Source organism: Budorcas taxicolor, chromosome 1 (assembly GCF_023091745.1).
Source record: "Budorcas taxicolor isolate Tak-1 chromosome 1, Takin1.1, whole genome shotgun sequence".
NCBI classification, from domain to species: domain Eukaryota; kingdom Metazoa; phylum Chordata; class Mammalia; order Artiodactyla; family Bovidae; genus Budorcas; species Budorcas taxicolor.
This window is the reverse complement of record NC_068910.1, coordinates 46593094-46605112: the sequence shown is the minus strand read 5'-3', so window position 1 is coordinate 46605112 and position 12019 is coordinate 46593094. Positions and strand designations below refer to the sequence as shown.

The following is a 12019-nucleotide window of genomic DNA, read 5'->3' as shown; positions in this document are numbered from 1 at the left end:
CTTCTGATTCGACATCTACAACTTATCCTGCTACTGAAATAGAAAATGAATGGCTGCAGAACTCCTCCTTTTCTTATTTGGTATCCTCAGAGCTTTGAAAACTCTGTACTTGAAGATACTACTGTTACACTGAATTTTAGCAACACAACATCTCTGTTCTTATGGTGAAAATGAAAGGGCGAGGGGGCCCACATGAGAATTTGGAAGAGAAATGATGGTAAGCATATAGCAAGATTTTCTGAAAGGCACAGGGTAAAGGGTCCCCAAGGAGTGGATATTTGTAATAATCTTTAATGCTAATCCATTCATGACTACACAACTGGATTAGTATGAATGGATTAGTCATTTCCAGTGGTCATGTGTGGATGTGAGAGCTGGACCATAAAGAAGGCTGAGGGCCAAAGAATTGATGCTTTTGAACTGTGGTGTTGGAGAAGACTCTTGAGAGTCCCTTGGACTGCAAGGAGATCCAACCAGTCCATCCTAAAGGAAATCAGTCCTGAATATTCATTTGAAGGACTGATGCTGAAGCTGAAACTCCAATACTTTGGCCACCTGATGCACAGAGCTGACTCATTTGAAAAGACCCTGATGCTGGGAAAGATTGAAGGTAGGAGGAGAAGGGGATGACAGAGGATGAGATGGCTGGATGGCATCACCAACTCAATGGAAATGAGTTTGAGTGAACTCCGGGAGTTGGTGATGGACAGGGAGGCCTGGCACACTGCAGTCCATGAAGTCGCAGAGAGTTGGACACGACTGAGCAACTGAACTTAATGTTAACCATCTTCAGAGAGTGATCCCAAGTCCCACTCCTCCCACCTCTACTGCACCAGGTAGATGAGTGGGTGGGCAGGTAAATGTGGCCCCAGCATGTTACCATCACCCTGTTGTGGACCATTCTCTTCTTTCATTGAGTAGTCAACAGCATACATTTAAGCCAGTTTTATAGAACAAGCTTGTGGTGGTTTGTATGTAGTCAACATTTTGAGCATTAGAGTAAGCTAGCTTTAATTAAGAGACAGGTATTTAATTTGCAACTGTTACACTGAAAAAACTCCCACTGATTATCAAGTTTAGGGGACAGGTAAACTTGGAAGAGATCTGAAGGGTTTCTATCACAGTAAAGCTGGAGTGCAAAGTATAACTATAAAACCACCAAACTTCCTGCTAAATGACAGTTACATAATTAAATCCTTAGGTTTCCTCAACATTTTTTCAATCTTCTAAATACAGACTAATACCCTAGGGCCAAAACATATCTCAACGCCATCACTACAAATTAAACATCCTATTTCTTTCATCTGTTAGTGAAAATTCTGCTTTTACAAAGTTACTAGTCACAAGACTGGGAGTTTAAACAGATATTTCAAGAAAGGGCCTTTTGTGTAACTCATAGGGAGGAAACTGCCATAATATTCCCAAGATAGCTCTCTAGTAACCACAGTGTACCTGTCACAGACACACTCATTACCGGGCCCTAGAAACGGCAGGGCCAAGTGTATTTGGGGTCACCCTTTCTGAAACCATCCAGGCTCACTCAGGCTTGGGGAAAAGTGGGCACTCCTCAATCCGGCTTAAAAGGAGGTGGTCTCACAGAGTAGAACTTTCCATAAGTGATTTACAGATTCAATGCAATCTCTATTAAAATTCCCATGGCATTTTTCACAGATATAAACAATTCTGAAATTTGTATGAAACCACAAAAGACCCCAAGCAGCCACAGCAATCTTGAAAAAGACCAACAAAGTAAGCAGCACACTCCCTGGTTTCAAACTGTATTACAAGTATAGAGCAATCAAGACAGTATGGTACGAGCAGAAAAACACACATTAATGGAACAGAGAGCCCAGAAATAAACCCAGGCCTATCTGCTGAATTAGTTTTTGACACAGGAGCCAAGAACATGAGTCCGAGAAAGATCAATCTCTTCAATAAATGGTGCTGGGAAAACTGGACACATATCAAAGAATGAAACTGAACCACTATCTGACACCATACACAAAAATTCACTCAGAATGGACTGAAGACTTGACTATAAGAGCTAAAACCATAAAACTCTTGGAAGAAAACATAACCACTAAGCTCCTTAACTCTGGTCTTAGAGACGATGTTTGGATCTGATATGGAAAGCAAAGGCAACAAAAGCAAACCAAACAAGTGAGACTGCGCCAAACGAAAAAGCTTCTGCACGATGAAGGGAGCCGTCAACAGAATGAAAGAGCAACCTACCTTGTGGGAAAAAAATGCCTGCAAATCACATGTCTGACAAGGGATTAATATCCAAAATATAGAAAGAATTTATACAAGTGAATAATAAAAAATCTTAACAATCCAGTTAAAAATTGAACAATTAAAAAATGGGCAGAAGATCTGAATAGACAGTTTTCCACTGAAGACATACAGATAACCAACAGGTACATGAAAATATGCTCACCATTATTAAAAATCAAGGAAATGAGATATCTCAAAACTACAATGAGATATCAACTCACACATGTCAGAATGGTTATTAATCAAAAAGAAAAATAAAAAGTATTGGCAAAGACGTGGAAAATGGGGAACACTAGTGCACTGTTGATGGGAATATAATTTGGTGCAACCATCTTGGCAAACAGTGAGGAAGTTCCTCAAAAATTTAAAAATATAGCTTCCTTAAGATTCAGAAATTCTACCTCTGGGTATTCATCCAAAGAAAGCAAAAACACTAGTTCAAAAAGATATATACACCCCCGTGTTCACTGCAGCATTATTTACAATGGCCAAGGTATGGAGACAATCTAAATGTCCAACAACAGAAGATGTGATACATACGGTATACAACGGAATATTACTGCCATAAAAAAGAATGGAATCTTGCCATCTGTGACAACACGGACGGACCGACCTCGAGCGAATTACGCTAAATGAAGTACGTCAAGCATTGAAAGACAAATTCCACATAATCTCACTTACATGTGGAATCTTAAAAGAAAAAAAGAAAGAAAAGGCCAAACTCAGAGAATCAGAGAAGAGATAAGTGGTGAGGGGTGGGGAGCAGGTCAAAACTGGTGAGGAGATTAAAAGGGACGAATTTCCAGTTGTGAAATAAGTAAGTCTTGAGGATGTCATGTACAGCACAGGGGCTATGGTTAACACTATTATGCTGTATATCGGAAAATTGCTCAGACAGTAAACATTGAAAGTTCTAATCACAAGAAAAATGTGTAACTATGTATGCGATCCATGTTAACTCTACTTATTATGGTCATCATTTTGTGGTATATACAAATATCAAATCACTATCTTACACACCTAAAACTAATCTAATGTTATATGTCAGTTTTGCCTCAATTAAGGAAAACAAAAAGAGAAGTGCTCTCGGAAGGAATGTGCACTTAATGTCCTTTAAGGGAGGTCCTTAAGGAGCTTTTCCTTTTTAACTTCTTACAAACAGAAGGCTGCAATTAACAGGCCTCCTTGATCCAGTTACTGAATCAGGTAACAAACCTTGACTGGTCCCTGTCTCTTTATCAAATCTAGTTCCTCCAGTCCAAGTAGGAGAGCCTGAGAAGCCAGCCCCCTTAAGATTGAAGGATTTAAGTACAGGAAATCTGTCACATTCCTTCTTTCTCCCAGGTTCCCATCCTCCATGCATCTGCCTATCCAGTCTCACCCACTCCTCAGAAACCTGGAGGCTCTAGAGTGCAGGGGACTGAAGTGCCAGGCTGGGGACCAACTGAAGGCCTATCAAAGTACCGCTCAGTCTCACCCGGGCATCTATAAAGCACTCAAATGAGCAGGCAATATACAATGAAGAGCAAAAATGAAGACTCGCCCGCAACAAAAGTAGAGATTATTTCATAGACGTTTCTTATTCAGCTCAGTGGCTGCTTATTAAATTCCAATCACAGGCCAGGTGCTATGAGAAAGCCTTATTTTACAGTAAATGTAATTTACTCAATTGAGATGCTACCAGTGTCCTTTGGTTTCAGAGACTAGAGCTTCCTAATTCTAACAACTTGTCCAAACTCCGAATGTCTGGTCCCCTCTGGCCTGTCTTGGTTCTTTCTCATGTCTGTCTGTCTAGCCCTGTGGGTTTCGGGGCCATCATTCAGGATGTGCTTCCTCCTGGTCCACGCATGGGTGACCAACACATCCTCCACACTCAGCTCGAACACCATGTCCTGCTCAACCTGCTCCCGCAAGGCGCTGCTTCTGTGGGGCTCTGCTGGCTCCTCCACCACAGCGCCAACCAGATTCTTTCACAATGAAGCTCGTGTTTCTGTCTCACTTAGAGATCCTTGAGGACAGGCAGCAGAAAGATCATGCTTTACTCTGGTAGCATCCCCAGTGTCGTGCCGGCAAAGAGTAATAACTCTTCTCTTCCCATAATGAAGAAGGACTCTCTTAGGTGTCTTCCTGATGGAAATTCAGTCAGACTCAGCTTACCGAATGCCCTCCGAGTTCAGACCGGTACTGGGCAGAGCAGTGGCAAAGCAGTCAGCTGCCTGGCAAGGGTGCAGGTGAGGGTCAGTTGGACTTGGTTGATGCCAGCCCTGCCGATTCCCAGTTGGTGGCCTAGGGAGTGTTATATAAGTTCTCTGAGCCTTAGTTTTAAACCTACAAATGGGAACAATCACTGAAGCTGGTCTCTAGGAGTGTTGGGAAGATTAGATGCAGTGATGCACCGAACGTCCTTATCACAGTTAGAAACACTATCGGCTGACCACTGCAACACGCTGAAGATACAGAAACGAACAGGACCGCACCACTATCCTGAACAAGGGTAAGTGTGACGGGGAGAACAAATAGTAAGTCGACGGTACAAATCCGCAGCAGCCACGGAGATGAAGACAGGAAGCAGTGAGAGAGAGGGCAGGAAGGCTCACATCAGTTGGGGAGTGGGCGCTGGCACCATACACCTCTTTGTATCATCTGCTACTGTTTCTCTCCAAACACACTGAACTCAGTACCAAGTTTAAGCAGAACTGAGCCTCAGGATAGGCAAGCTCAAGACCCAGAATCCCTGACCGTGTGTTTTGCATCACCTGAATCCAACACTGATTGATTCAGGGATAACTTAGAAAGTTTTCAGAAGATGATAAAGCACTTATCACAGACGGCTGGCAAACTTTATATTATGTTTACTAGAACTTTAAAAAAAAAAGGATGAGGAGCACCAGAAACTACTTTTAATTTCACATACACAGATAAAGTCACTAGGATTCAACTTTTCTCCCACAAACAAAGCCTACCTGGTCCTATAGGGGGCAGGTCAGAAACTATAAGGAAATCATTTCAGACTGTGAAATTAACTAAAAGATGGTATAGTCTGGTTACTTTGACTAAGTTGGTATCTAATTGTTTTCTGCATGATTTAATTAATCTGGTTTTAGAAAATGATGTAATTTATTTCAGAGATAAGTCCATAATCTCCTATCTGCAAATCTAAAATCTAGAAAGCTCTGAAAATCTTTTTTTTTTTTTTTTTTTTGGTAAGTTTTGTTTAAAAACATATTTGGTAGCAAAACCTGACTCCCATGGAGTCACGTATAGTTTTTATTTGCCCACTTAGTGTGAATGTTCATACATTTTGGGACAGAAATATTACCACGCTTGACAACAGTACTGCCCTGGTGACCCCTATAGGATCATGTCATATATAGCCTAAGAAACCATGCCAAAAAGATCTGAAAATTATAAATTCCAAGCTAAACCTCATCCTAAGATTTTCAAATAAGAGATGGTGGATCTCTATAAAATTAACTTTATCAGATAGGAGGCCAGTATTCCCCAAGCTTTTGTAATTCAACACTAAATACACAATTTTGCCACATCTACATATCACTCATGTTACTACATTTTCTAGTACTTGATTTCACATTGACATGCCTTTTTTAACTGAATAAAACTATTTTAAAAAAGAAATCTCTCTACTGAAAAAGCTGGTCATCTGAGAGGCTTACTCTGCATTAAAAAAGGAAGATTCAAGAGGTGTTAAAGACATAGTACTCCCAAACTGAGAGCTTCACCTTTAAATCATCAGAAAGAGCAAAATGAAATGGAAGAGGAAATACCTGCTTACTGTGTGATTCAATGTCATCTAGTGCTAGGCTGGATTACCATGCCAAGATCTACTGTGCCCAGAAATATTTATCCTACACGTTGGGAATCTCACCTAAACTGTGTTATGCAGGGAGCCGCTCCACTAGACAGGAAGCACTGCTGGGGTTGGGAGGGCTTACCTACTAAACAAAGGTAAAATGTCACAGCAAGGAGGGTAACTCTCTCTCTCCTTTAGTTCTGTCACCCATAACCTGCCATGGAGATTCTGCTCCATCCTGTACTGCAGCTATTTATCAAAAGAACACAAAAACTGTCTTGTGGACAACTCTCTGGAGCATCCACAGCCTCTGCTGCCAAAGGACCCCTCACAATAACTGGATCTAGCAGTGAGCACACACAGACAAGCCAAAGCATGACACAAACTAATGAGACTTCTACTCCTCAATTAACCTCACCAATAGCTACTGTAAACAATGGTCTTCAAAACCAGCAGAACAAGATCTGTTGTAAAAAGAATTCAAAAGGACCTTCAGGTAAACATCAGCTATACACATTTTTAAAAACAAAACATAAAAGGTGCAAAAGGGAATTTTTTCCATAAAGTACAATACTGGAAGTTAGAAATACTGTGAGGTTGAAAATCTCCATTTTGCAGCTGTTAAAAAATAATAACCACACATTGATCTAACAAAGTGATCAAAACTAACATCACCAGTAAACGGCAAATAGACATCATGAGCTTCTGGATCTGATGGATTTCTTCTGGGACTTACCTGAATCTAGTTGTCCAGGACACAGCAGAGAGACCTAAATGGAGGGGAAATCCTACAAAATACCTGGCCCATTCTTCAGAAACCTCATGAAAGACAAAGAACGGCTACAGAACTATCCTGGATTAAGTACATCTGTCAACCAAAATACATGATGCTGGACTGGAATCTATATTGGAAAACAAGCTATACAGGACATTATGCGGACAGCTGACAAAGTTGGAATATGGATGGCAGATCAGTAAAAGATCTGTATCAATGTTAAATTTCCTGACTTTGATAACTACAGTTAAGAGAACATCCATTTCATTAGGAAATACATACTCACATATTAAGGGATAAGCACAAATAATATGTCTAACTCTCATAACTCAGCAAAAATTCTGTGTACATACAAATAGATATGTGGAATATGATGAAAGTTAACAGTAGGTGACTACAGGGAAAGGTAATCATGAGTTCTTGAAAGGAGGTCAAAAAACCTGACCACTCCCCATCTTCTGGCAACCACTGAGGCCGCCCGCCCAGTTTTTGTGTGGACTCACCATTCTTCTGAGAATCCTCAACAGAAGCTTCTGGTCCTTTGGGTCCTCTTTGGATGTCAGTAAATCAGCGAAGGTCTCTGCATTTTCAGGAGACAGGCTCTCTGGGTTTTCCCCTCCATACAACTGAACCAGTATAGACAGACACTTGGATGAAACTTCAAAAATTTCAGGGTCCTCGTTAGGAAGCTGAAAAGTAACAAACAGGACTTCATCAGCTTCATTGAAGATGATGTTGGTATTCCTCAAGAACTACAGCTTAAAAGATAGAGTGTCAGTCTGAGTACAAACTTTAATTAATTGAATATTCTTATGAATGGATCTTTTTCAAAATGCAAAGAGTAACTCAAACAAGACTAGCAGCCCAAAATCAGAAGGAAATTCTACAGTCTTTTCTTTAATCCACAGTGATGAATGACCTGTGACAAGCAAAGGACCAATTACATATTACATGCATATTTACATATGCATATGTTCATACAGGTGCGTGTGTGTCTGTGGGTGTGGAAACACTGATTTTTCCAAGGCAAAACCCTTACATTCTTGTTGACATAGCTTGTTGAGGAAAGTCTACTTCCCAGAAGATATTAAGAAATGGTTTGAACTGTTTCCAAATCATTATTGACTAAACAGGTGGGAGAGAAAGTATTGTTTCTATATTACAAGGTATATTATGAAATAATAATCACACCATAAGCATTTTGATCTTTTAAAGTTTTATTTCTAATAGCTTTGTTGAGATATAATTTCTAGGTCATACAATTTAGTGATTTCATGTGTATCCATCATTGAATGGTTTTTAGTATATTCAGAGATGTGCAAACACCACCAGAACCAATTTAGAATTTTTTCATTTTAACTGAAAAAGAAACCCTGTATCATCTCCTCCTCCCTACCCAGTCAGTTCTAACCTGCTTTCTTTGGATTGGCCTATTCTAGACATTTCAGATACTTGAAACCATACAAAATACGATCCTTCGTGACTGGCTTCTTTCTCTCAGCATGTTTTCAGGATTCATCCATGCTGTAGCATGTATCGGCATTTCATTTCTTTTTATCATGCAATGCATATGCCACATTTTGTTTACCCATTCATCAGCTGATGGACGTTTGCGTTGTTTTCACTTTGACCAGTATGAGGAGTGCTGCTGTGAACAGCGTGTATACATTTTTGTGCACACAGGTTTTGCTTCTCGGGTATATACTTGGAAGTGAAACTGCTGAGTCACACAATAAGTAACTCTATGTTTAACTTCCTGAGGAATCGCCAGACTGCGTTTCAAAGCCACCATTAGCACCAGCAAAGCATGCGAGTTTCAGGTTCCCCACATCCTCACCAACACTTGTCATTACCTATCTCCTTAATTACAGACATCCTAGTATGTGTGGAGTGGTCACCCATGGTGGTCTTTCATTTGCATTTCCCTGATGGTTAGTGATGCTGAACATCTTTCCATGCACATTTTGGTCATTTGTATATCTTCTTTGGAGAAATGTTTACTCAGATCTTTTCTCATTTTTAAAACTAGGTCATTTGTCTTATCATAATTAAGTTTAAGTATACTTTATATTTTTTAAATACAATTCCCTTTATATATTTTAGATATAATTCCCTCAGCAGATACACATTTCAAAACTGTTTTCCCATTCTGTGGATTGTCTTTTCACTTTCTTGACAGCGTCCTTTGAAGCACAAAATATTTTTCATTTTGATAAAGTCCAATTTACCCATTCATTTTATTGTTGTGATTTTGGTGTCAAACCTAAGAAATCATTGCCTATTTCAAAGTCCTGAGATTTTACACTTCTAAGAATTTTTATAGTTTTAGTGCTTACATTTTTCCTTCTAAGAACTTTATAGTTTAGCGTTTACATTTAGGTCCTTCCATTTTAATCTTTGCATATAAGTAGAGAAGCAACTTCATTCTTTTGCATGTGAATTAATCTTATTTTGAGACATTGGCAGGTTCATATGCCATTATAAGAAATAATACAGAGAGATACCATACACACTTCATCTGACCTCCCCAATGGAAACATCTTGCATAACTCTAGTACAAGATCACAATCAGGAAATTATCCTATACATTAAGACAGCCACTCCTGCTTTTTAAAAATTAATATTTTCAACATATATAGTTTGCAACCTTTTACTTTCAACCTGCCTGTATCATTATATTTGAAGTGAGATTTTTGTAGACAACATGTTGGATCGTGTTTTATTATCCCCTCTAGTCATCTCTATCTTTTAATTGGTGCCTTTAGATATTTACATTTTTAAGATAAATAACATAAAAATGCTAGGGTTTAACTCTAACATACAATTTTATTACTTGTCTTCTATTTATTCCCCATTTACTTTCCTGATCCCCTTTTTTTTTTTAACCTTCCTGTGGGTTATCTAAACATTTTATGTTTTTGATAAGAATTATTAAATTCTCCCAGTATTAGTTCCTTAGGGCTGACATAAAAAGTACCACAAACTGGGTGGCATAAACAACAGAAATGTATTACCTCACAGCTCTGGAAGCTAGAAGCTTAAAAATCAAATAGCAGGACCTTGCTGCCTCTGAAACCCAAAGAAGAATATTCCCTTGCTTCTTTCCAGCATCTGGTGATTTTCTGGAAATCCCAGGCATTCCTTAGCTTGTGGCTGCATAACTCCTCTCTCTGCCTCCGTCATCCCATGGAATTCTGTGAGTTTCTTGTCTTCACATGGTTGTCTTCTAATAAAACGCTAGTCATATTGGAGTAGCGATGCACTCTTACTTGAGTCTGACCTTGTCTGGAATGTCAGTGTTTTCAAACAAGGTTTAATATTCTGACGTGCTGGGAGTTAGGACTTCAACATCTCATTTTTGTGGGGGGACACAATTCAACCTGTTACACTGCCTATCAACTTTGTCTCTTTCGGGCTCAGCTGTTTGTTCACCTTGGTTTCTCTGCTTCAGGCTATCAGGCTTTCCCAAATGTCTGGTGGTCCCTGGCATTCTATTTTATGAATGAAAGAGTGCGCAGATTGGTACAGGCAGATGGCTCCAATTTCCTTTGCATTTGTGTATATCTGTTTCTTCATGCTGCTTTCCCTGTGATTTCTTCAAATCTTCTCTGTGATTTCTTCAAACTCTGAAATACTTCTTTCTAAGTAATGACCCCATCTTAGAAATCACACCAGATAGATGGCTCATCCTCTTCACAGTGCAGACATTGACATATTAAGCTGGAAGAAAGCTGAGCACAATGAATAAGGGAAGGGGCTTGACTGGCCTGCCAGTTCTAAATGCTCATCTTCCAATAGCGGGGTAGGAGTCTGGGGCCTCCAGCAGTTTTCCACTTGAAGTTTACAGATCAACAGCATCTATTCCTACCTTCTGGTTAGTTTTCTCCTCTGTATGTTCTGGATAATAGGTTTCTTCACTAGATTTTGATTCAGTTCCATCTGCTTTCTATCACTGAGTAACTGCATGAGATTTCTTTTCCATTAACAGCTTCTTCTTCTGCTCTCCCATGATTATAAGATATTTGAGGCTTTCTCTATTTTCACAGCTTTTGAGTAGCCAGTGAGGCAGGCACAGGTATTCATGCTTCTACTTCAATCTACTGTAACATTTCTTCATTTATGAGTTAGTTTAGCTTCACTGTTGAGATGATGGGAGGATGCTTATTATAAGTAGTAACTCCAAACATGGCTTATTTGTTGGATTCTTGTAAAATTGATGTTTGTGTTTATGTGTGTGTAAGCCCTGCCTCACCACTACAGAAAAGATGGTGATGGTATAAAATCTCCCTGGAATAACAGAAAAAGGATATACCCAATTGTCTGAAGAAACAAACTACTAGAAAAATACATGAAACAATGGTTTTTAAGATACCAGACACGAGGCAACGTAGGACAGTGATGCCAAATAACTGAGGTGAGCTCTACTCCTCTCCCAGGTTAGAGGCTTAAGAGGTCTCCAGGCCTAAGAGAGACAGCAACTGAGGTGGGTACCAGCAGATATTTTAAGCTGAGAAGACAGAGTGAAAAGTCTCAGAAAACCAAGCAGCTAGAGTTCATAGGCCAAAGTACTAGAGAGAAGAGAGCAAGGGAAAGCTCACGCTGAAGAAACTGGTAGCCTGGACGGTATTTTATCTATTAGAGAAAATGAATTTCTGGTTAAAAACCTTTCTACCAAGACAACTATAGGCTTAGATGGCATTGATGGCAAATTCTACCAAAGATTCAAGGAATATGTAATACCAAGTCTATATACATTTTTTCAGAAAGCTAAAGAAAATGGACAGTTCCAAACTCATTCGGTGTGGGGAGTATTTCAGTTCAGTCGCTTAGTCGTGTCCTACTCTTGCCAGGCTTCCTGGTCCTGCACCAACTCCCAGAACTTTCTTAGGCTCATATCCATTGAGGCAGTGATACCATCCAACCATCTCATATTGTCATCCCTTTCTCCTCCTGCATTCAATCCTTCCCAGCAGCAGTGTCTTTTCCAAGGAGTCAGTTCTTCACATCAGGTGGCCAAAGTATTGCAGTTTCAGCTTCAACATCAGTCCTTCCAATGGAATATTCAGGACTGATTTCCTTTAGGATGGACTGGTTGGATTTCCTTGCAGTCCAAGGGATTCTCAAGAGTCTTCTCCTATACCACACTTCAAAAGCAACAT

The 12019-nt window shown here is 39.7% G+C and overlaps 1 protein-coding gene across 1 annotated transcript in view; it reads right to left on the bottom strand.

Moving 5' to 3' along the window:
• The window catches only part of ULK4 (unc-51 like kinase 4), a 487906-nt gene that overhangs the window by 111328 nt on the left and 364559 nt on the right, over positions 1–12019 (bottom strand). Inside the window, exon 34 of the mRNA XM_052660763.1 lies at positions 7364–7549. Coding sequence (XP_052516723.1) covers positions 7364–7549 — 186 coding nt within the window. The remainder of the gene's footprint in view (positions 1–7363; positions 7550–12019) is intronic.